The sequence below is a fragment of the Heterodontus francisci genome, chromosome 8, assembly GCF_036365525.1.
Source record: "Heterodontus francisci isolate sHetFra1 chromosome 8, sHetFra1.hap1, whole genome shotgun sequence".
In the NCBI taxonomy this organism is placed as follows: domain Eukaryota; kingdom Metazoa; phylum Chordata; class Chondrichthyes; order Heterodontiformes; family Heterodontidae; genus Heterodontus; species Heterodontus francisci.
In genome coordinates this window covers 50,723,414-50,750,049 of record NC_090378.1, presented here as the reverse complement: position 1 = coordinate 50,750,049, position 26,636 = coordinate 50,723,414, and the positions used below count along the sequence as shown (strand labels likewise).

Below are 26,636 nucleotides of genomic sequence, written 5' to 3'. Positions count from 1 at the left end.
TTATTGCTAGGGGGTTGGAGTTTAAAAATAGGGAAGTCTTGTTACAACTGTACAGGGTGTTGGTGAGGCCGCACCTGGAGTACAGTGCACAGTTTTATCCCCATATTTAAGAAAGGATATCCTGGCATTGGAGGCAGTTCAAAAGAGATTCACTAGACTGATTCCAGGGATGAAGGGGTTGACTTATCAAGAACGGCTAAACAGGTTAGGCCTTTATTCATTACAGTTTAGAAAAATGAGGGGTGATCTTATTGAAATGTACAAGATTCTGAGGGGGCTTGACAGGGTAGATGTTGAGAAGATGTTCCCATGAGTGGGGGAATCTCAAACTAGGGGATATAGTACAGAATAAGGGGACACTCATTTAATACTGAGATGCGAAGGAATTTCTTCTCTCAGAGGGTAGTGAATGTCTGGAATTCTCTAATCCAGAGAGTTGTGGAGGCTAGATCACTGAAAGTATTTAAAGAGGAGGTAGATAGATTTTTGAAATATCGGGAAGTTGAGGGCTATGAGGAGCTGGCACAAAAAAGGAGTTGAGATCTGGGGCAGATCAGCCATGATCTGATTGAATGGCAGGGCAGGCTTGAGGGGCCGAATGGCCTACTCCTTCTCCTATTTTTTATGTTCTTATGATCTTATGTAAGTAAATGTGAGGTTAGCTACTTTGAACCTGAAAAGGATAGGTCAGGGTACTTTCTAAGCAGTGAAAAACTAGAAGCAGCAGAGGTCCAAAAAGACCTGGTGGTCCAAGTACATAACATGAACAGGTACAGAAAATAATCAAAAAGGCTAATGGAATGCTGGCCTTTATATTTAGAGGAATAGAATACAAGGGGACAGAAGTTATGCTAAGTTATACAAAGCCCTGGTTAGACCACACTTGGAGCACTATGAGCAGATCTGGGCACCACACCTTAAGAAGAATATAATAATAGTCTTGGAGAGAGTGCAGTGTAGGTTTACCAGAATGATACCTGGATTCTAAGAGTTAAATTCCGAGGAGCAATTACACAAACTAAGGTTGTATTCCCTGCAATTTAAAAGGTTAGGAGTGATTTGATTGAAGTTTTCAAGATGTTAAGGGGAACAAATAGGGTGGAGACACAACTTCCACTGGCTGGAAGTCTAGGCTTAGGGGACATAGTCTGAAGATTAGAGCCAAACCTTTCAAGAATTAAATTAGGAAACACTTTTACACACAAAGGGTGGTAAAAGTTTTGAATTCCCTTCCGCAAATGGCAACTGATGCTAGATCAATTATTAATTTTAAATCTGTGATTGATAAGATTTTTATTAACCAATGTATTAAGGGTTATGGTGCAAAGGCAGGTATGGCAAAACAGACTTGAGGGGGTAAATGGCCTGTTCCTGTGTGTATCATAATTAGTTCATTTTTAATGTGGTTGACAGTTATTCATATTTATATATATTGAAAGCTGAGGCCCCAGTACACATTCCTGAAGGACAACCCCTTGTCACATCCTACCAATCAGAATACGTTCCAATAATTCCTACTTTGTCTCCTAACCAATTAATGTCACAAGGTTATTTCCAATTCCACACACTTTTATTTTTGTTATTCGTCTGTTGTGCAGAATTGCATCAAATGCCCTCTAGAAGTCCATATAGGCAGATCCACAAAATGGTTAGTAAGGCATACAGCATCCTAGGCTTTATAAATAGAGGCAAAAAATACAGAATAAAGGAAGTTGTGGTGAAACTCAACTGGAGGATTGCATTCAATTCTGGGCACCGCAGTTTAGGAAAGATGTGAAGGCGTTGGACAGTGTGCAGAAAAGATCTACTGAATGATTCCAGGAATGAAAGACTTCAGTTACATGGATAGATTGGCAAAGTAGGGGCTTTTCTCTTTAAGAGAAGAGAAAGTTGAGAGGAGATTTGATAGAGGTATCCAAAATCATGAGAGGTCTAGACTAAAGGCCTGCTCGGGTCTGCAAATGAAACCCGACCCGAACCAGACAGAACCACATCCGACCTAAGCCCTACCCAGCCCGAGTCCTTTCATTTTTTCCCGCACCCGACCTGACTACCAGAATAAAGTTGATTATATTAAAGAGGTTGTGCTCTACCTTGGATGGAATCGCTCACTGCAGACTAGAACATAGAACAGTACAGGCCCTTCGGCCCACGATGTTGTGCCAAACCTTTAACCTACTCTAAGATCAAACTAACTACATACCCTTCATTCTACTATCATCCATGTATCTATCCAAGAGTCGCTTAAATGTCCCTAATGTATCTGCTTCTACTACCACCGCTGGCAGCGCATTCCACACACCCATCACTCTCTGTGTAAAGAACCTATCTCTGACATCTCCCCGAAACCTTCCTCCAATCACCTTAAAATTATGCCCCCTGGTGATAGCCCTTTCCGCCCTGGGAAAAAGTCTCTGGCTATCCACTCTATCTATGCCTCTCATCATCTTGTACACCTCTATCAAGTCACCTCTCATCCTTCTTCGCTCCAGTGAGAAAAGCCCTAGCTCCCTCAATCTTTCTTCGTAAGACATGCCCTCCAGTCCAGGCAGTATCCTGGTAAATCTCCTCTGCACCCTCTCTAAAGCTTCCACATCCTTCCTATGATGAGGCGACCAGAACTGAACACAATATTCCAAGTGTGGTCGAACCAGGGCCTTAGAGAGCTGCAGCATAACCTCGCGGCTCTTAAACTCAATCCCCCTGTTAAGGAAAGCCAACACACCATACGCCTTCTTAACAACCCTATCAACTTGGGTGGCAACTTTGAGCGATCTATGGACATGGACCCCAAGATCCCTCTGTTCCTCCACACTACCAAGAATCCTGTCTTTAAGCGCAGAGTGTTTCCCACCTTGACGTCCTGGCTGCCACTGTATCCGACCCGACCCCGAATGCCTGACCCGGAAGAGCGACCCGACTCGACCCGCACCAGACACGTCATCGGGTCCAGTCAGGTTCGGGCAGCCATGCTCTAGTTCAGACACAGTAAATAGAGTCAAACTGTTCTCACTGGCGAAAGGATCAAGAATCAGAGGACACTAATTTAAGGTGACTGGCAAAAGAACCAGAGACAACATGAGGAAAAACTTTTTTTTTACACAGCAAGTGGTTCGGATCGGGAATGCACTGTCTGCCTGGTGGAGAAAGATTCAATCGTGGCTTTCAAAAGGGAATTGGATAATCATCTGAAGAGAAAAAATTTCAAGCAGGGAAGTGGGATTAGCTGAGTAGCTTTTACAAGAGAGCTGTAATGGACACGCGCACTGAATGGCTTCTTGTGCTGTAACCATTCTATGATTCTAAAACCATGTCCATGAACTCCACAAAAAATTCAACTAGATTAGTCAGAATGACCTACCTTTCAGAAATCCAATAAAGAAAAGAAATACAGCTTAATGCAAAGATTTTAATTGGACCTTGGTGTAAAGACACACAGATCATCAAAGCTGGCAGTACAAATAGAAAAAGCCATAAAGATGGAAATCCTTGGTTTTTCATATCGAAATACAAGGTATAAAAGCAAGGTAATGCTGAATCTGTACAAGTGTCCTGTTACAGGAGTTTATTATAAGGATTGTGATACGGAAATAGTAATAAATTGTTTCAACAAGATGATGAGACATTACAAATTTAAGATAATCAGAAAAAGGGGAGGTTAGAAAAAAAATATTTACACATAGGGTGGTTGGAATGTGGAATATTCTGCCATAAACTGTTATTGAAGCAGAGAACATAAATTATTTTCAAGAGGACATGAGTTGCGTGAAAAAGAGCAATGAGGAGTGAACAAGAGGATAGGATTCGGCGCGTGGAGTAAAAAACACCAGTGTAATGGGCCAAAAGACATGCTTCTATTCTGCAACATTCTATGAACAGGCTTGGACTTGAAATCCAAGCCATTGCAGCTTGTCTGTTCTCTTAATTATGTTTATGGTGTTCTTTATCCTACTACCAAAATAGGATTTTTAACTACAATGTACTATTAAAGTTAAGTTTCTTTCAATCTTAGTCAGGGATAAACAAGTTCCCTACTGGAGAGGCAGCTATATAGTTAAATAGGTAGCTAGTTAGAGCTGGTTTCTCTAGCCAGCAGTGCATGGCTCAGCTCAGTAGAATTTCAGCTCATATAAATACAAGAGGTCTTACTAAGTGCATGAAGCAAGCAGACATGAAGGCAGCAACTCATGACTGAGTGCAGCTCAAGACAGAGTGAGAGCTTAGGAATTTAGTAATTGTGGGAATTTGGTGCAGTGAGGGAGGAGGTGCTGCTCTGACCTTTTACATAAAAGGAGTGGTCTGAGAAAGGGAGCCAGAGACCAGCAGTGAGACATGAGATCTAAAGACCAGAAGCATTAATTAGGTGAGCAGAGGGGTGAGTGGTTTGAGTTTTAAGTTTTTTCTTCTTCTCTCCAAATGGGGGCCATCGTTCAATTGGTCCTCGGGAGATATAAGTATTGCATTAAATTTATAGCTTAATTAGTTAAAGCAATTGATACAATTACAGATGTTGAGTGATATTTCTAAACCCAATTTGCTAAATAAAACACAGCAAACTTGGCAGGGCAAGTGCTGTGCTGCAACTGTAGCATGTGGGAGCTGTCGGACACCAGTGTGATTCACATCTAAAATAACTGTCTACAGTTTGAGGAATTTCAGCTCAGGCTTGATGAACTGGAGTTCGGGCTTCAGACACTGCAATGCATGAGGGGGAAAGTTACCCAGACACTTTGTTCCAGGAGGCAGTCACACCCCTTAGGCTAGGTACCTCTGATTTGGTTTGTGGCCAAGGACAGGACAGTGTGACTGCGAGAGGCACAGGTATGGGGATGCAGAAAGTAGCAATGGAGGAGCCTTAATCCTTACAATTGACCAGAGGTTTGAGGTTCTTGCAGCTTGTGTGCAGGAGAAGAGCAGGGACTGCAGGGAGGATGAGCAAACTGACCACAGCACTGCCAATACAAATGGGGGAAGGAGTTAAAAGGAATGTGCTTGTAGTAGTTATGGTACTCTGCAGCTGAGAGCATGAGTCCTGAAGGCTGTGTTGCTTGGGTTAAGGACATCACCTTGGGGCTGGAGAGGAACTTTGAGTAGAGGGGAAGAATCCAGTTGTCATGGCCCACATGGGTACCAACGACATAGGTAGGACTAAGAAAAAGGTTTGGCTGAGGGAGTACGAGCATCTAGGGGCTAAATTAAAAAGGAAGATGACACAGGTAATAATCTTTAGATTACTACCTAAGCCATGAGCAAATTGGCATAGGCTAAATAAGATCAGAGAGTTGAACGCGTGGCTCAAAGATTGGTGTGGCAGAAGTGGGTTTTGAATCATGGGGCACTGGCATCAGTACTAGGGAAAGATGAAGCTGTACCGTTGGGACGGCTTTCACCTGAACTGTGCTGGGACCAGTGTCCTGGTGAATCATATAACTGGGGCGGTAGATAGGGGCGGGGACGATTCGCGTGAGGGGAGATTTGGAAAGTTTAAGAGCAAGGAGAAGGAAACAGTGCAAGGTAATGATACAGGTTATGAGAACTACAGTGTGACAGGAAGGGACAAAGCGTACAAATATAATGCACCAACAAATAAGGTCAGAGTAGGGAAAAATCATAAGACAACAGAATAAAAGGCTCTTCATCTGAATGCTTGAAGCATTCATAGCAAGGTGGATGAACTGATATCATACTCATTTGTTTCTATTTGTGTTATTACAGCTATTACAGAAACCTGGCTGCAAGGTGACCAAGGTTGGGACTTGAACATTCAAGAGTATCTGACATTTCGGAAGGACAGCAGGAAAGCTCTGTTAATAAAGGATGGGATTAGTACAATAGTGAGAAATGATCTTAGTTCAGAAGACCAAGATGTAGAATCAGTTTGGCTAGATATAAGAAACAGCAATGGAAAGACGACTCTGGTGGGAGTATTTTATAGGACCCCTAACATTAGCTGCAAAGTAGGGCAATGTATCCATCAAGCAATAATGGGGGCTTGCAAGAAAGATACGGCAATAATCGTGGGTGATTTTAATCTTCACATCGATTGGACAAATCAAATTGACCAAGGTAGCCTGGAGGATGAGTTCAGAGTGCATTTGGGACAGTTTTTTTTTTAGGACAATATGTTCTAGAACCTACCAGGGACCAGGTTATTTTTGACCTGATAATGTGTAATGAGGCAGGATTAACTAAAGGCCTCACAGTAAAGAACTAGGCAAGATGATCATAACATAATTGTGAAATTCACACTCAGGTTGAGGGTGAGAAATGTGGGTCCATAACTAGTGTCTTAAACTTAAATAAAGGCAATTACAAGGGTATGAAGACAGTTGGCTAAAGTGGACTGAGAAAATAAATTAAAAGGTAAGATGGTAGAGAAGTAGTGGCAGACATTTAAGGAGATATTTCATAATTCTCAACAAAGATATACTCCATTGAGAAAGAAAGACTCTACCAGAAGGATGCACCATCCACGGCCAACTAAGGAAGTTAAGGGTGGTATCGAACTGAAAGAAAAGGCATACGATGTTGTGATTAGTGGTAGGCCAGAAGATTGGGAAAACTTTAGAAACCAGCAAAGGATGATTCAAAAAATAATGAAGACGGAGAAATTGGAGTATGACAGAAAACTAGCAAGAGCTATAAAAACAGCCAGCAAAAGCTTCCACAAATATATAAAAATAAAAAAGAGTAGCTGAAGTGAGCACTGGTCCCTTAGAGTGAGACTGGGGAAATAATAATGGAAAACCAGGTAACATCGGGGGCTTTGAGCAAGTATTTTGCATCAGTCTTCACAACAGGAGATACAAAAAGCATCCCAAGGACAGTAGAAAATCAGGAAGCAAAAGGGAAGGAGGAACTTAAAACAATCACTATCACTAGAGGAAAAGGAATGGGAATACTAATGGAACTAAAGGCTGACAAGTCCACTGGACCCGAAGGCCTGCATCCAAGTGTCACACTAATGCAAGGAACAGCTATGAACTAAAGTGAACTGAAGCAATTATGAACTGTAAAAATGAACTGATAAACTAAACTCCAAAAAATGAACAAACTTTCGCTGCAAACAAGATGGAGTAAGAGGTCAGGTGACCTTTCCTGTACTGCAAATATACATAGTGACTGTTGGAAACTAAACCCATCATCATGTCTGGACTAGTCTGGGGAAGACCCATTTAAATGCTTAACAGCCCCTTCAATGCTAAATGGCTCCTATCTTCAAGAATTGGGTTGACAAAAGGCCATCGCTGACAGGAAGACTCCAGATTCAAAGCCAAGAAAAGTAGTATGTTATTTAAATGGAGAGAGATTGCAGAAGTCAACAGAACAGAGGGATCTGGCTGTCCTGGTACATGATTCACAGGAAATTAGTATGCTGGTACAGCAAGAGATTAGGAAGGCAAATGGAATGTTGTTGTTTATTGCAAGGGGAATAGAATATAAAAGTAAGGAAGTTTTGGTACAGCTGAACAGGGCATTGGTGAGACCGCATCTGGAGTATTGCGTAAAGTTTTGGTCTCCTTACTTAAGAAAGGCTATTATTGCATTGGAAGCAGTTCAGAGAAGATTCATTCAACTGATTCCTGCAATGAAGGGGTTACCTTAGGAGGAAAGGTTGGACAAGTTGGGCCTGGATCCATCGGAGTTTAGAAGAATGACAGGTGATCTGACTGAAACATACAAGCTCCTGAGGGGACTTGAAAGGCTGGATGCTGAAAGGTTGTTCCCCTTATGGGAGAGACAAGAAATAGGGTCACAGTTTAAAATTAAGGGGTCTCCCATTTCAGACAGATGAGGAGAATTTTTTTCCCTGAGGGTTGTTAGTCCATGGAATTCTCTTCCCCAGAGAGCAGTGGAGGCAGGATCATTGAATATTTTTAAGGCTGAATTAGATAGATTGACAAGGGAGTGAAAGGTTATAGCAGGTAGACAGGCAAGTAGAGTAGAGGCCACAGTCTGATCAACCATGATCTTATCAAATGGTGAAGCAGGCTTGAGGGTCTGAATGGCCTACTCCAGCTCCTAATTCGTAAGTTCATATGCACGCAAGATAATAGGTGGGACATAACACCACTATCAAGATAAGCCACATTCAAACCCCATCATGTAAGAATGGCCACACATTCAAAGACACTAAGAACACACCAGGGGACAGCGTCTCTGGTTACCTGACTGAATCCAAGCCTGATGAGGTTTTTCTTCAAAAAGGGCTCTCAAAAGACAGAAGCAGAAAGACAGTCAGGAAGCGGACAGATCCGTTCCAGCCAAGAAGACGACCCGGCCTGTAACATCTTTAAACCACCGAGGCAGAGTCTGCAAGGTAACTTTGAAAAGTCCCCACCTGAGGGGATGGGGAGGGATCTGCAATACTTCATTGAACCAAGAAAAGGAACACCAGGCCTGCACTGCTGTTAAAAATTCCTCCCGGAAAACCAAGGAGGTTTCAAGGTGAACTCTTTTTGCAACAATCAGACTTAATTGCATGCTGTCTCCTAATCTCTCTCTCTCTCTCTTTGTGTGTGTGCATGTGAAAGTGGGTGAGGTTATGAATATTTTTCAGGTATCGTGTAATAAATAAATAACACGGAAAAACCTATTGTTTGTCTGTTTATTTGACCACTAAAACACTCCTGGACTGAAACTATTTTTTTGAAATAAAAACACCGTCTTTCGTCAGTTAAGAGGTGAAAAGTGGAAGCCATCCACACCATCTTCTGCTCCCCCACCCCGTCTCTGTCTGTAACACAAGGGTCTTAAAGGAAGTGTTTGTAGAAATAGTAGCTGCATTGGTTGTAATTTTCCAAAATTCCCTAGATTCTGGAAAAGTCCCAGCAGATTACAAAACCATAAATGTAACACCTCTATTCCAGAAAGGAGGGAGACAGAAAGCTGTTGGCCAGTTGGCCCAACATCTGTCATTAGGAAAATGGTAGAATCCATTATTAAAGAGCTAGCAGCAGGACATCTAGAAAATCACAATACAATCAAGCAAAGTCAACACAGCTTTATGAAAGGGAAATAGTGTTTGACAAGTTTATTAAACTTCTTTGAGGATGTAACAAGCAGGGTGGATAAAAGGGAACCAGTAGATGTAATTTCCAAAAGGCATTTGATAAGGTGCCACATAAAAGAATACTTCGCAAGATGAAAGCTCATGGTGTTGGGGGTGATATATTAGCATGGATAGAGGACTGGCTAACCAACAGGAAACAGAGTGTCGGGATAACTGTGTCATTTTCAGGATGGCAAACTGTAACTAGCAGAGTGCCACAGGCATCAGTGCTGGGGCCTCAACTATTTACAATCTATATTAATGACTTGGATAAAGGGATTGACTATTTTGTAGCCAAATTTCCTGACAATATGAAAATAGGTCAGAAAGCAAGTTGTGAGGAGGAGACAAAGGGCTGGATTTTACCATCCCCTCGACGTCATGGATCGTGGCGGGGGGCTCGTAAAATACTTGCGGGAGAGGCCCGCCACGACCCATGACGGCAAGGCGGCCCCACCGCATATTAACGGTTAATAAAATTCATTTAAGTCAAATAGTAATTAAGTTACCTGGTCAGGGAAGCCGTCCCATGCCGATTTTACGGCCGCCTTCTGAACTCCGTATGGAGTTCTGTGATGAGACACTGGTGCGAAGGGATGAGGAGTGAAATTATCAGGGCCGGGAGGAAGCAGGAAATTCTTATTGGTTGTGGAGATTGTGGGAAGAGGTTTAGGGTCAAAGGGAATAAATTTCAGAGGGGAGGTGGGGGGGGGGGGGGGGGGGGAAGGTCATGATTTATTTAGATTTACAGATACAGCACTGAAACAGGCCCTTCGGCCCACCAAGTCTGTGCCGACCATTAACCTCCCATTTATACTAATCCTACACTAATCCCATATTCCTACCACATCCTCACCTGTCCCTATATTCCCCTACCACCTACCTATACTAGGGGCGATTTATAATGGCCAATTTACCTATCAACCTGCAAGTCTTTTGGCTGTGGGAGGAAACCGGAGCACCCGGAGGAAACCCACACAGACACAGGGAGAACTTGCAAACTCCACACAGGCAGTACCCAGAATTGAACCCGGGGTCACTGGAGCTGTGAGTGAGAACTAATTTTTTTGGGGTGGGGGGGGGGGGGGGCAGGTGGGGGGGATCGAAATAGGGCATAAAATTAACAGTTCATTCATTGGTGGGGGAAGAGAGGATTGCACGTGTGCACTGATTGTTATTCTTAAACAAATCGGTCCCTTTAAACATTTAAATTGCTTCTAAGGGCTTGAAGCCCTTAAAAAATGGCGCCAGTGCCCATGCAGTGGCATAGGATGCTGTGGCAGGGAAGTGGCGGCTGCCCCCTCTATGTCATAGGGGGCGGCCGTTCCGCCCCCTCCGTTTAAATGAGGCCCCGTGTGTAATATTGCGGGGGCTCTGTGGCAGTGCTTCCGTGTCAGAAGGCCGCCGACTTCAAAGCAAATTCAACCAAAGAGTCTGAAAAGCTATATAGTTAGATTGAGTGAGTGGGAAAAAATTTGGCAGATGGAGCATAATGTGGAAAAATGTGAGGTTGTCCACTTATTGCAAGGTGGATGGAGTATAAAAGTATGAGGTCTTGCTGCAACTGGACAGGGCATTAGTGAGACCACACCTGGAGTACTTCGTACAGTTTTGGTCACCACACAGAATCATTACAGCGCAGAGTGAGGCAATTCGGCCCATCATGTCCGCACCAGCTCTCCAAATGAGCAATTCACCTGGTGCCATTCCCCCGCCTTCTCCCCGTAACCCTGCACATTCTTGCTTTTCAGATAACAGTCTAATTGCCTCGATTGAACCTGCCTCCACCACCCTCTCAGCCAGTGCATTCCAGATCCTAACCACTCACTGTGAGGAAAAAGTTTTCCTCATGTCGGTTTTGCTTCTTTTGCCAATCACTTTAAATCTGTGCTTTCTTGTTCTCAATCCTTTCATGAATGGGAACAGGGTTCTGAAGAAGGATCACTGACCTGAAATGTTAACTCTGCTCCTCTCTCCACAGATGTTGCCAGAACTGCTGAGTATTTCCAGCATTTCTTGTTTTTATTACAGTTTTTCTCTATCTGCTCTGTCCAAACCCATGATTTTGAATACCTCTATCAAAGCTCCTCTCAGCCTTCTCTTCTCCAAGGAAAACAGTCCCAATTTCTCCAATCTATCTTCATAACTGAAGTTCCTCACCTGGAACCATTCTCGTGAATCTTTTCTGTGCTCTCTCCAATCCCTTTCGTAAAGTGCAGTGCCCAGAACTCCAGCTAAGACTGAACTAGTGTCTTATACAGGTTCCTCCTTGCCCTTGTACACTATGCCCCTATTAATAAAGCCAAGGAAAGTGTATGCTTTATTAACCGTTCTCTCAACTTGTCCTGCCACTTTCAATGACTTGTACATGTATACCCCAGGTCCCCCTGTTTCTGCACCCCCTTTAGAGTTGTATCCTTTTATGTTATATTGTCTCTTCATGTCCTTCCTACCAAAATGCATCACTTCACATTTATCAGCATTGAACGTCATCTGCCACCTGTCCCTCAATTCCACTAACTCGTCTACGTCCTTTTTGAAGTTCTACACTATCTTCCTTACAGTTCACAATTGTTCCAAGTTTCATGTCATCCGCAACTTTTGAAACTGTGCCCTGTACATCGAAGTCTAGGTCATTAATATATATCAGGAACAGCAAGGGTTCCAACATTGACCCCTGCAGAACACCACTACAAATCTTCCTCCAGCTCGAAAAACATCCATTAACTACTACTGTCTGTTTCCTGTCACTCAGCCAATTTCATATCCATGTTGCTACTTTCCCTTTTATTCCACGAGCTATAGTGTAGCCCCAGATACTGAAGCAGTCCCTGTCCATATGCAGCAAGATCTGGACAACATACAGGCTTGGGTTGATAAGTGGCAAGTTATATTCGCGCCACACACATGCGAGGCAATGATCATCTCAACAAGGGAGAATCCAACCATCTCCTCTTGATATTCAATGGCATTATTATTGCTGAATCTCCCCCACTATCAATAAACTGGGGGGTTACCATTGACCAGAAATTGAATTGGACCTGCCAGAAAAATACTGTGGTTACAAGAGGTCAGAAGTTGGGAATTCTGCAGCAACTAACTCACCTCCTGACTCCCCAAAGCCTGTCCACCATTTACAAGGCACAAGAAAGAAAGAGTGTGAAAGAATACTCTCCAATTGCCTCGATGACTGCAGCTCCAACAACACTCAAGAAGCTCAACACCATCCAGGACTAAGCAGCCTGCTTGATTGGCACCCCATCCACAAACATTCACTCCCTCCACCACCAATGCACAGTAACAACTCACCAAGGCTCCTTTGACAGTACCTTCCAAACCCACGACCTCCACCACCTAGAAGGACAAGGGTAGTAGATGCATGGGAACACCACCACCTGCAAGTTCCCCTCCAAGCCACCCACCATCCTGACTTGGAACTATATCACCATTCCTTCACTGCCGCTGGGTTAAAATCCTGGAACTCCCTTCTTAACAGCACCACATGAACTGCAGCGGCTCACCAACACCTTCTCAAGGACAATTAGGGGTGGGCAACAAATGCTAGCCTAGCCACTGATGCACACATCCCGTGAAAGAATATAAAAATAAACTTTGCTCACAAGTCTGTTGTGTGGTACTATATCAAATGCCTTTTGGAAGTTCATGTACACCACATCAACACACTCTGTTACCTCTTCAAAAAGCTTCAAGTTAGTTAAACACTATTTTCTCTTAACAAATCATTGCTGGCATTCCTTAGTTAACCAGCATTTGTCCATCTGACTACTAACTTTGTCTTGAATTATTGTTTCTAGAAGGTCCCCAGTATCGAAGTTAAACTGACTGGCCTGTAGTTGCTGGGCTTATCTTTACATCTTTTTTGAACAAGGGTGTAACATTTGCAATTCTCCAGTCCTCTGGCACCACCCGAGTCCAAGGAAAACTGGAAAATTATGGCCAGTGCCTCCGCAATTTCCACTCTAACTTCCCTCAGTCTCCTTGGATGCATCTCATCCAGCCCTGGTGCTTTATCAACTTTAAGTATCGACAGCCTATCTAACACCTCCTCATCTATTTTAAATCCTTCCATTAATTATCTCCTCTTTCACTGTGGCCTGGGTAGCACCTTCTTCCTTGGTAAAGACAAATGCAAAGCATTAATTTAATACTTCAGCTATTCCCCCTGCCTCCACAGATAAACCCCCTTTTTAGTCCCTAATTGGCCCTACTCTACCTTTTACCACACTTTTGGTACACTTTTACTATTTACAATGCTTTTCGAAGACTTTGGGATTCCCTTTTAGGTTAACCGCCAGTCTCTTTTCATACTCTCTCTTTGCTTCTTTTATTTGCTTTTTCACTTCCCCTCCGAACCTTCTATATTCAGTCTGGTTTTTCACGGTATTATCCACCTGACATCTGTCAGAGGCACACATTTTCTTCTTCATCTTCATCTCTAACTCTATCTCTTTCGTCATCCAGGGAGCTCTGGATTTGTTTGCCCGACCTTTCCCCTTCGAGGGAACATACCTTGACTGTGCCCTAACTATCTCTTCTATGAATGTAGCCCATTGTTCAGCTACTGTTTTTCCAGCCAACCTTTGGTTCCAATTTATTTGTCCCAGATCCATTCTTAACCCATTCCCCCAGTTAATTAATCTTACTCTAGATGGTTCTTTGTCCTTTACCATAATCAACCTAAACCTATAAAACAATGATCAGTGTCGCCTAAATGTTCTCCTACTGATGTCTGATCCACCTGGCCCACCTCATTCCCAAGAACCAGGTTCAGCAGTGCCTCCACGCTTGAACTGGAAACATACTGCTGTAGAAAATTTTCCTGAACACACTCGAGGAACTCTTGCCCCTCTCTGCCCTTTACTCTACTACTACTACTATCCCAATCTATATTTGGATAATTAAAGTTCCCCATTATAACTACTCTATAATTCTTGCATCTCTCTGTAATTTCCTTGCAAATGTGTTCTTCATCCTTTCCACTAGCTGGTGGCCTATAGACAACACCAAGCAATGTAACTGCACCTTTTTTGTTCCTTAGCTCTAGCCAAATAGATTCCGTCCTTGCCCCCTCAGGGATATCCTCTCTCTCCAGTACTGCAATGTTCTCCTCAATCAATACCGCCGCGCCTCCCCTTTTTTCTTCCTTTTCTATCTTACCTGAATACTTTATTTGAGAGACATACTTGCCTTGGAATCAGTTCAGAGAGGGTTTACTAGGCTGATTCTTAGGATGAGGGGTTTGCCTATGGAAAAAAGGTTGAGCAGGTTGGGCCTATACTCAATCGAGTTTAGAAAATTGAGAGGTGATCATAATGAAACGTATAAGATTCTGAGGCAGCTGGACAGGGTAAATGCTGAGAGAATGTTTCCCCTTGTGGGGAAATCTAGAACTAGGGGGCACAGTTTCAAATTAAGGGGTCTCCCATTTAAGACGGAGATGAGAAAGAATTTCTTCTCTCAGTGGGTCATTAGCGTTTGGAATTCTCTTCCCCAGTGAGCAGTGGAGGCAGGGTCATTGAATATATTCAAGGCTGAGTTAGACAGATTTTTGATTGACAAGGGAGTCAAGGGTTATGGCGGGGGGGGGGGGGGGGTAGGAAAGTGGAGTTAAGGCCACAATCAGATCAGCTATAATCTTATGGCAGAGCAGACTTGAGGGGCCGAAAGGCCGACTCCTGTTCCTATTGCTTATGTTCTTGATCAGTGTTTTGATCTGTCACTGGAATCTATGCACCATTGGGGCAAGGCAAATAGCTCAAAACCAGAACAAAGGTTGTAAAAAGCATTAATAATGTGAAATTGGCACCCCTGATAGCCTAGTGGGTAATAGCACTGCCCACTATAGTACTGTGCCATAAACACCATAACACAGCAGTTCAATTCCTTGTGTGTTAAACTGGCTGATCTCAGCACGACAGAAACTGTCTCATCTTTCTGCATTATAGCAAGAGAAAAAAAACTACTAGGCTTTGCTCCAAATTGCGATTCAGTGACTCCTACAGAAAAGTACACCGACATAGGATAAAAAGATCAGGATCCGACTTAGCCACGATGTGGCCCACAATCAAATAGCCAGCTCTATAAGCTCGCAGAGGATGACTGGCTACATGAATGAAATAACAGAGCGCTGCTGGTATCCAAGCAACAAAAAAGGGGAAAAAATTGGGGCTAACATGAATAACCCCCAAAAACAGCAGCAGAGTTCATTATGTACAATTAATCCATGCCCGTTGATTGACATGTAGGCAGCAAGCCAACTTTGTGCTGCATGCTCATTAGAAGTATTATGGCTGCACGCTTTAGCAAGGGGCCCAAAGTAGAGGCCCACTACCCAACCGGACCCAACATCATGTAACGGGTTCAGGTCGGGTACAGTCCAGATTGAGTCGGGTTGGGTCGGGCCGGACGCACACAGTAAGTGCTCTGCTGGGAAGTACTAAAAATAAAAAATAAAAACTCACCCGAGCTGGGAGTCTGGGACGAAACTGAATCTGCGCAGTGAGCGAGTGACGTCTCGTGCATGCATTGCAGCTTCTTACAGGTTTGATGTCAGCAGCGTAAGTAAAGGGATGGTCGAGTCAGGCTCGGGTCGGGTCAACTAGTGGTGGGTTCAGGTCGGGTCGGGCACGGGGCAAAATCGGAGGGACTCGGGCCAGGTCGGGTTTGGGCCCGCTGTGGTTCGGTCGGGTTCTTTTTCCTGACCTAAAGCAGGCCTCTAGCCAAAAGTCACAACTTCCTAGCACTTCTTAAGCTAGCCTGCAGCTCTTAAAGGGGAAGTGCATTATGAGACAGAGCTGCATTTATATAACAGCTTTCACGACCACCGGATGTCTCAAAGAGCTTTACAACCAATGAAGTACTTTTGAACTGTAGTCACTGTTGTAATGTAGGAAATTCAGCAGCCAATTTTTGCACAGCAAGCTCCCACAAACAGCAGTGATAATGACCATATAATCTGTTTTTGTGATGTAGACTGAGGAATAACTCCCTTGCTCTTCTTCGAAATGGAATCTTTCATATCCACCTGAATGGGCAGACGAGGCCTCAGTTTAATATCTCATCCAAAAGAAGGCACTGCCGACAGTGCAGCCCTCCCTCAGAACTGCACTGGAGAACCAGCCTTGATTTTTTTTGCTCAAGTCCTGAAGTGGGACTTGAACATAAAACCTTCTGACTCGGAGCTAAGAGTGTTTCCCACTGAGCCGAACCTGGCACCTGGCTGGAGCTGGTAGTTACACAAGAAATGAATCAGACTGGAAAACTCTGAGGAATGGCACAGAAAGGGACAGAGCAGACTCCAATGTTTTGGACGCTGCAATGGAAACCTTTGTGGAAGAGGTGGAAACTGGAGAGACATCCTGTATCCACAATGGGCCCTCCAGACATGTGCTCAAAAGACAGTGGGAGCAGATAGTCATGGAGGTCAATACTAGGGGTCATGCCCTGAGGACTTGGATGCAGTGCTGTAAGAACTTCAATGGCCTCACGAGTGGGCAAAGACAGTAAATTCAATTTCAAATGCCCTCTCCTACCAACTGCACCACTAGCTTCAGACACTGCTCAATTCACCATCACTCACCTACCAAAAATCTCGATCAATCAGGACTCATACCTAACATTCACAGTTAAACTCACCCTCACACACTTAACACTGCTGCAAGCTTCACACCCACATCTCACTCTCTTACAGGACAACTGGAGGAGCAGGAGCTAATGGGAAGGGGACAGGCATGCCTGTATGTCCTAACCGCTATGGAGGGGACAATGCTGAGTATTATTGGAATGGGAATTGCCGAGTCCGTAGCCAGTGGCGGGGCTGAATCAACTGAATTTGACAGTATTCTCATACCTAATCTACCCTTCTCACATCCCACAATCTCTGATTTACAAGCTGATGATGTAAGCATGCACCTTATCATCCCCCACCACTCACCTCACCACAACCTTACCCTTGTATCTTCCTCCTTTCAGATACCTTGGAATTGTAACCTTGCCAGGTAGTGGAGGAACAGCAGGAGGACAGTGATAATGAAGACACAGTGTTACTCGATTTCACTCTCTAAATCACCAGCTCAGATATTGACACAGTGCATAATTTAGAGGATCGCATAGGAAAAGGATCTGCACATGGTGAGACACCAGGCATGAATAAACCCTCAGCCAAGGCAGGGGGCAAGGATAACTCAAGTGCCAGCTCATTGGCGGGCGAGTTTGCATGAGTTATGCTGCAGAAGACTTAAAGGAGATGGGGAAAACTACAGAAGGCTAATGATGGGCATGCACAATTAAATGCTTGGTGTATTGGGAAACCTGCTAGAAAGCCTGCATTCAACTTCAAGGAGCATGGAGAGTCTGGCACCAACTTGGCACAAGGCTCTGCACAGAGCTTGGAGCCCATCCTTTCCGGCATGGAAGTGGTGGTCAACATCATTAGCACCCCTGCAGACCAAACCATGATGCAGCCTCTGATAGCCAATGTTTCAGCATCCTTTGCAGAATAAGCAGCTTGCAATTGAAGTCTGAGTGCTGCAGTGGAAGCTCAGAAGTCTGTCATGCAGGGTCACAATGCTGCAATAATGACTGTGGAAACTAGTGTTCAAAGTGGCACTGGCTCCATGGAGTACGAACCCATTATCCCCTCTCAGGACAAAAGCACTGTATTCCCACAACTGCCACATCACAAATACCTTGCTGTTGCCTGTCAGCAAGCCAGTCCAGACTTCTACCGCCCAAGTCAAGATGGTGCTGTCTGAAGCCGGGCCTTCTAGGCCCAGTGTGCATGAGATCTTTCTCCAAAACCACTTGCAATCTCTTTCATTGAAATTCAGCAGCCTTTCACCAGTCCATCTGCAGCCACTAGGGTAGCATTGCATAACAGTACGAGGACAGGCAAAGGCAAATACAAGACAGGCACTAAGGAAATGCACAAGGGTAATTAGTTTGCATTTGTATGCAATATGCATGATCACATTTATAAATTTGATTTGGATTGTTTATTTTATGGAGGCTTTTATTTCTGCATTGTGGCCAAGTTGACAATGTGATGTATACCAAGTATCGCATACCAAGTAGTGCTTCACATACAGCCGAGGCAGAAAGGGGCTATCCAGATTGCCGTTTCCCTTCCTCGACCACCTCCTCCCTCTTCTAGCTTGTCCGGCTCTGTTCATTCTCCCAGTCATGCTTGATTTGAAGGGGAAGACCTGCCAATGCAGCCATGACTGGCAGCAACGGGTTTGTGCAGAAGCCTTGACATCAACATAAAGTCCATCAGCCCTTGCCACACCACTCCCCATAGACCTTTAAAATTGAAACAACTATGGAAAGCATCAATCACTTGCAGAATTGTATCAACAATCAAAAGAAATCAACCAGCAACTAACCTGAAAGCAGTTGATGATCCCTTTAAGAAAATTGCAAAGCATTAAGGTAGATAAGTCCCCAGGGCCTGATGGGATCGACCCTAGAATACTGAGGGAGGCAAGGGAAGAAATTGCTGGGGCCTTGACAGAAATCTTTGCATCCCCATTGGCTACAGGTGAGGTCCCAGAGGATTGGAGAATAGCCAATGTTGTGCTTTAAGAAGGGTGGCAAGGATAATCCAGGAAATTATAGGCCGGTGAGCCTTACGTCAGTGGTCGGGAAACTATTACAGAAGATTATTCGGGACAGGATTTACTCCCATTTGGAAACAAACGAACTTATTAGCGAGAGACAGCATGGTTTTGTGAAGGGGAGGTCATGTCTTACTAAGGGCGGCACAGTGGCTAGCACCGCAGCCTCACAGCTCCAGCGACCCGGGTTCAATTCTGGGTACTGCCTGTGTGGAGTTTGCAAGTTCTCCCTGTGTCTGCGTGGGTTTCCTCCGGGTGCTCCGGTTTCCTCCCACAGCCAAAAAGACTTGCAAGTTGTTAGGTAAATTGGCCATTATAAATTGTCCCTAGTAAAGGTAGGTGGTAGGGGAATATAGGGACAGGTGAGGATGTGGTAAGAATATGGGATTAGTGTAGGATTAGTATAAATGGGTGGTTAATGGTCGGCACAGACTCGGTGGGCCGAAGGGCCTGTTTCAGTGCTGTATCTCTAAATCTAAATCTAATTTGATTGAGTTTTTTGAGGAAGTGACGAAGATGAATGATGAAGGAAGGGCAGTGGATGTTATCTATATGGACTTTAGTAAAGCCTTTGACAAGGTCCCGCATGGCAGACTGGTACAAAAGGTGAAGTCACACGGGATCAGAGGTGAGCTGGCAAGATGGATACAGAACTGGCTCGGTCATAGAAGACAGAGGATATCAGTGGATGGGTGTTTTTCTGAATGGAGGAATGTGACTAGTGATGTTCCGCAGGGATCAGTGCTGGGACCTTTGCTGTTTGTAGTATATATAAATGATTTGGAGGAAAATGTAGCTGGTCTGATTAGTAAGTTTACGGACGACACAAAGGTTGGTGGAGTTGCGGATAATGATGAGGATTGTCAGAGGATACAGCAGAATATAGATCGGTTGGAGACTTGGGCAGAGAAATGGCAGATGGAGTTTAATCCGGACAAATGTGAGGTAATGCATTTTGGAAGGTCTAATGCAGGTGGGAGGTATACAGTAAATGGCAGAACCCTTAGGAGTATTGACAGGCAGAGAGATCTGGGCGTACAGGTCCACAGGTCACTGAAAGTGGCAACGCAGGTGGATAAGGTAGTCAAGAAGGCACACGGCATGCTTGCCTTCATTGGTCGGGGCATACAGTATAAAAATTGGCAAGTCATGTTGCAGCTGTACAGAACCTTAGTTAGGCCACACTTACAATACTGCGTGCAATTCTGGTCGCCACACTACCAGAAGGACGTGGATGCTTTGGAGAGGGTACAGAGGAGGTTTACCAGGATGTTGCCAGGTCTGGAGGGCATTAGCTATGAGGAGAGGTTGGAAAAACTCGGAGTGTTTTCACTGGAACGACGGAGGTGGAGGGGCGACATGATAGAGGTTTACAAAGTTATGAGCGGCATGGACAGAGTGGATAGTCAGAAGCTTTTTCCCAGGGTGTAAGAGTCAGTTACTAGGGGACATAGGTTTAAGGTGCGAGGAGCAAAGATTAGAGGGGATGTGCGGGGCAAGTTTTTTACTTAGAGGGTGGTGAATGCCTGGAACCTGCTGCCAGGGGAGGTGGTGGAAGCAGATACGATAGCGACGTTTAAGAAACATCTTGACAAATACATGAATAGGAAGGGAATAGAGGGATATGGGCCCCGGAAGTGCAGAAGGTGTTAGCTTAGGCAGGCATCAAGATCGGCGCAGGCTTGGAGGGCCGAATGGCCTGTTCCTGTGCTGTACTGTTCTTTGTTCAATAGCGCTGTGGGTGGGGGTTGGGTTCGTTCCTGCTGCCAAACACATGTTCAGCTGTGCAAGGTTAACCAAAGCGTCGGCTGGACCATACAGCTCCGAAATGACAGCGTTGGTGTCATGATCTGCCTGCTATGCATATAGTGGCAACAATAGCTAAGCATGCTAATGCCTAAACCAATATGGAATCCAGTGGGATTCACAGAAGTACGCACATGCACATTAAACGCCATTTGTCACCAATCAGCACCACAGCACCCGAACCACAGGCATTATTTCACACCCACTGTTTAAAAAATAATCCATGCTTTGGAGCAGGAAGTATTGGAGAAACTTAAGGGACTAAAAGCTGACAAATTCCCAGGACCTGATGGCCTACATCCAAGGGTTCTAAAAGATATAGCTGCAGAGATAGTGGATATGCTGGCTATGATTTTGAAACAGTCCCAGCAGATTGCAAGTTAACAAACATAACATCTATTCAAGTAAGTAGGGAGAGAGAAAACAGTAAATTACAGGCCAGTTAGCCTGACATTAGTCATTAGGAAAGTGCTGGAATCTATTATTAAGGAAGTTTTAACAATGCACTTAGAAAATCATAGTATGATCAGGCAAAGTCAACATGGTTTTACAAAAGGATGTAACTAGTAGGCTAGATAAAGGGTAGCTAATAGATATAGTATACCTGGATTTCCAAAAGGCATTTGATAAAGGTGCCACACAAAAGGTCAATAGGTAAGATAAGGGCTCATGGCGTTGGGGGTAATACCTTAGCATGGATGGAGGATTGGTTAACAGACAGGAAGCAAAGAGTAGGCATAAATGGGGCACTTCCAAGTTGGCAGACTGTGACTAATGGAGTACCGCAAGGATCAGCATTGGGGCTTCAGCTATTTCCAATCTGTATTAATGACTTAGATGAAGAAACAGAGAGTAATGTATCTAAGTTTGCTGATGATATAAAGATAGGTAGAATTACAAGCCATAAGGAGGGCACAGAGGGGCTGAAAAGAGATTTCGACAGGTTAAGTGAGTGGGCAACAAGGTGACAGATGGAGTATAATGTGGGGAAGTGTGAGGTTATTCACTTTGGTTGCAAGAATAGAAGAGCAGTATTTTTTTTTAATAAAAGGCATGAAATTTGTAAATGTTGATGTTCAGAGGGACTTGGGTGTGCTCATGCAAGGAAAACTGAAAGTTAGCATGCAGGCACAGCAAGCAATTAAGGAGGTCAATGTCATGTTTGCCTTTATTGCCAAGGTTCTGGAGTACAAGAATAAAGAACTCTTGCTCTACAGGGATTTGGGGGGGGGAGACCAGTTTTGGAATACTGTGTGCAGTTTTGGTCTCCATATTTAAGGAAGGATATATGTGCATTGGAGGCAGTACGGCAAAGGTTCACTAAATTGGGCCCTGGGTCGAGAGGGTTGTCCTATGATGAGAGGCTGTGTAAATTTGGCCTATATCCTCTGGAGTTTAGAAGAATGTGAGGTGATCTCATTGAAACATACAAGATTCTGAAGGGGCTTGAAAGGATAGACATTGAGAGGTTGTTTCCGCTGAATGGGGAATCTAAAACACGGGGGCATAGTCTCAGGATAAGGGGACATTATTTAGGACTGAGATGAAGAGAAATTTCTTCACTCAAAGGGTTGTGAATCTTTGGAATTCTCTACCCCAGAGGATGTTCCATCGTTGAATATATTTAAGGCTGGTATAGACAGATTTTTGATATCTCAGGAAATCAAGGGATTTGGGGAGCAGGCAGGAAAGTGGAGTTGAAGTCCAAGATCAGTCATGATCATATTGAATGACGGAGCAGGCTCGATAGGCCATATGGTCTACTGCTACTCCTATTTCTTATGTTAAATTAATATAGAAGGATGGACTTGAGAGGGATAAAAGTTGAGGGGATGGGTGAAATAAAAGAGATAAAAATACACCAGCTTCCAAAAACAGCACTGTATCAATTTAAACTATGTCCCAAACTCTGGAATTTTCTCCCTAAACCTCTCCATCCCTCTACTTCGCTCCTCTCCTTTGAAATGCACCTTTAATATCTACCTCTTTGACCAAGTTATTGGTCACCTGTCCCAATATCTCCTTCTGTAGCTTGGTGTCAAGAATGTTCTTATTGATAATGCTCGATAAGTGCCTTGATATGTTTTGCTAGATTAAAGGCACTATAGAAATGCAGGTGATAAAATGTCAAGGTTTTAGCCCAGGTTTAAGTTGTCTTTAAGTTACTGAATTTAAGATTTTTATTTAAAATGACATCATCTATGCTATTTCAGTGATACAGGAGTTTGATGTTGGACTTTATTTATGCCATAGTGCTTTGTGATGCAAAACAACGGCTTATTAATTTTTATATGGAAACCAAAAATATGTTAGACCACATTACATATTGCTAGATATTCCTTTCAAACGCAGTGAGCTTGAGCAAGACCAACACTAAAAATCAGCTAGTATACATCATAATGTATCTTGGCTGTGTTTATAATATTCAACCTTCATAATGCTGAGTACTTACTTGGTCCGAAGCAGGGACAGGATACTGCCTTTACCTTCATGTCCTATTAGCCACGATATATAGTGGAGTGGTTTAATCCTGACAACAGATTATTAAAAAAATATATTAAACATTTTTCACATCAGGATTGAAACAAAATAAAGTTTATCCTCAAGTGAACCAAATTTGCCATTAAACTTCTGTTATCAATGAGAAGCCATTTTAAGATGCACATCAATCAAAATTGGCAGTCTGATCCTGATTGTGCACTCAAAGGCAATAGTTGTGAGAATACACCAGGGTCTTGCATTGCTTAAGCTTTCTAACAGGCATAGTGTAATTCCAGACCAGTGTCGAACCATTTTTGAAGGCTGTCAGTTACTCTACTGGACATCCCGAGAACTTTAGAAACTTACTGTGGCATTCTTTAATGTCATAAGAGAAGCACTGCTCCTGCCTGCATAGGAAACAGAGTTCTGCAGCATGGATCCAAGAACATATGTACAAGGCTCAGTTATCACTTAGTGTGACCTGTAGCATGGCACAATTGGCAAACTGAACTTGAGTATACTGCTGTGCATTACACTATACAGGTACTAGTCTGAGGTCCCTGCCTGAAATACAACAGCAGCCTAAGGTATTAAGAAAGAAAAAGGCGAGAGAAATATTATTCATTAGGGCAAAAGGCAATTTTAAGAGTAACCATAAATAGTTTAAACTAATATATGTAAGCATCCAGCTTCAGTTCAAATTGTTGAAAGAACTCAGTGCTGACAACACATCAATACACATGCTGCCAAAATAGTTTCAGTTCTGATTTTCAATGCTTTTTGGTGGTACTTGATTAAAGTGAACTACAGCACTGTTAGTACTGATCTTGACTTACTAATAGTTGCACAGTTTATAAAAGAGAAAAACACGTGAATTATTCAGTAATTCTGGAAGAAATGGCCCCTGGATTAGTGTACATGAACACACTCATGCAAATGGAATGGAGAGACAGCATTTACCACATTCAGCAATATCCTCCAGTTTTTAAGAATTTGTGCGTGCTCCCTGTGCATCTTGAAATTGCACAGGACATGAAATGAAGGATGACCTGCTGAATCCAGAAAATGCAGCTATTTAAAGGGCTGCAGATCAAAATTAATGGAATCATAGTCATGCCTCATATAGGATAAAAATGTTCCAGCCCTTTTAAAAATTCAGAAATGCTCACAGTAGTTTTCTTTTGAAAAAGCTTGGAAGCAGAACAACAACATGGATACGAAATTGGCTGAGTGACAGGAAACAAAGAGTAGTGGTTAATGGGTGTTTTTCAGGCTGCAAGAAGGTTTGTAGTGGAGCTCCCCAGGGATCAGTGTTGGGACCTTTGCTTTTTCTGATATATATTAATGACCTAGGCCTTGGTGTACAGGGCACAATTTCAAAGTTTGCAGGTGATACGAAACTTGGAAGCATTGTGAACTATGAGGAGGTAGTGTAGAACTTCAAAAAGGACAGACAAGTTGGTGGAATGGGCAGACAGGTGGCAGATGAAGTTCAATGCAGAGAAATGTGAAGTGATTCATTTTGGTGGGAAGCACATGGAGAGACAATACAAAATAAAGGGTACAACTCTAAAGGGGGTGCAGGAGCAGAGAGGCCGAGGTGTATATATGCATAAGTCAGTGAAGGTGGCAGGACAGGTTGAGAGAGCAGTTAATAAAGCATACAGTATCCTTGGCTTTATTAATAGGGGCATAGAGTACAAGAGCAAGGAGGTTATGTTGAACTTGTATAAGACACTAGTTCAGCCTCAGCTGGAGAACTGCATCTAGTTCTGGGTGTCGCACTTTAGGGAAGACATGAGGGCATTGGACAGAGCACAGAAAAGATTCACAAGAATGGTTCCAGGGATGAGGAATTTCAGTTATGGAGATAGATTGGAGAAGTTAGGACTGGTTTTCTTGGAGAAGAGAAGGCGGAGAGGTGATTTGATAGAGGTATTCAAAATCATGAGCAGTCTGGACAGAGTAGGTGGAGAGAAACTGTTCCCACTCATGAAAGGATTGAGAACAGGAGAGCACAGAATTAAAGTATTTAAGAGAAGCAAAAGTGACATGAGGAAAAACTTTTTCATGCAGTAAGTGGTTAAGATCTGGAATGCACTGCCAGAGAATGTGATGGAGGCAGGTTCAATTGAAGCATTCAAAAGGGAATTAAGACAGTTGTATGAAAAGGAAGAATGTGCAGGGTTATGGGGAGAAGGCAGGGGAATGGAACTGAGGGAATTGCTCTTTCAGAAAGCCAATGCAGACACCATGGGCCGAACGGCCTCTTTCTACACTGTAACGATTCTGTGAATTGACAGATGAGGATGAAAGGGTAAGTCATGCAGTATGTAAAAACAAAACACTTTCTGTGGGAAAATTGTAGTATTTTTGACTCAACCCTGTTTGATGATATTTTATATTATCAGCGGGGCACAAGAAGGCTTCCCTGTTGACACTACTGTACTCTGCTCCGAGGCTAGCACTGCACTATGCCTGGAAACAGGAAACAGCGAACAGTCTGCCGTACCTAGAAACCTTGCTATGTTCTACATCTACAAGAACTAACCAACACTACCATGTATCAAGTCAACTGCATGTTTCACAAGTTGTAACCTATCAGTTTCATATTTATTGCTTACCTATACCAAGATTTTGCATGAATTTACAGCTCGTTCATAATATCTCATGGTGCCCCATACTTCAACAAGGCACACAGTCAAGATAAGGCATACAATTGAAAGCCTTGCACAAATCACATCTTTCAAGGGCTTCAGGGTGAACACATACAATCAGTGACCACCTGCACTTCAGGAAATGGAACAATATGCTAACAATGAATACCATGATCAGCAAGCTCAAATGAGGAAGGAGACGCAAGTGCTGGTTTTGCTGACCAATATTCCAATACTGGCAAGAGTTAACCATAGGCAGCTAAGGGGTCCAGCGATCTTGCTGCTCATTTGTATTTCCACTCCTAATTTGCATTTGATGCAGGTGCCCCTACTGCAGATGACAAACTCTGGCCTACAGACCTGTAGTGACCAAAGCCTGTTGTCCTGGGTCACTGCCAGATCCATACACCAAGATCGACAGAAAGTTCTGGGGCCTGATAATCCTGGCATGCTTTATTTTATTCTGTACCACCTTAACTATTAAATATTGTATCGGAGTTGCTTTTAAAAAATTACTTGAAGGATTTAATAAAATAGCCACCATTATTCCACGCCCACCCCCCGCAAGATAAAAGTGAGAAACATATTAAAGTAAAGCAAAAACACTCCATCACAACAGGGTGTTGTAAACACGACAGAAAAAAAAAATCCTTCCAAAGTCTACTTAAGGGCTTCTTGGTCCATGGAGCTACATTAACTCCCATTTCAACGGGTGGACAAATTAAAAAAGTAAATACAGCATATAAAAACAGTGAATTGTGCTGCTACAAAAAGCAAAATACTGTGAATGCTGGAAATCTGAAATGAAAACTGAAATGCTGGACGTGCTCAGCAGGTCAGGCAGCATCTGTGGAGAAGCAGTGTTAATGTTTCAGGTCAATGACCATTCATCCAAGGCTACCGACCTGAAACGTTAGGCAGGATTTTCCTGCAGGCATCGGGTCCCTGATGTCGGAACCAAATGGGGGTCCTGAACTCACACTTGCCAGGAGCCAGACAGGGAGC

General features: G+C 43.5%; 1 protein-coding gene across 2 annotated transcripts in view; it reads right to left on the bottom strand.

Moving 5' to 3' along the window:
• Positions 1-26,636, bottom strand: part of LOC137372826 (nardilysin-like) — a 168,985-nt gene that overhangs the window by 117,177 nt on the left and 25,172 nt on the right. For both annotated transcript variants that reach the window (XM_068037138.1, XM_068037139.1), the window contains exon 11: positions 22,946-23,023. In XM_068037138.1, the coding sequence (XP_067893239.1) occupies positions 22,946-23,023 (78 nt within the window). The remainder of the gene's footprint in view (positions 1-22,945; positions 23,024-26,636) is intronic.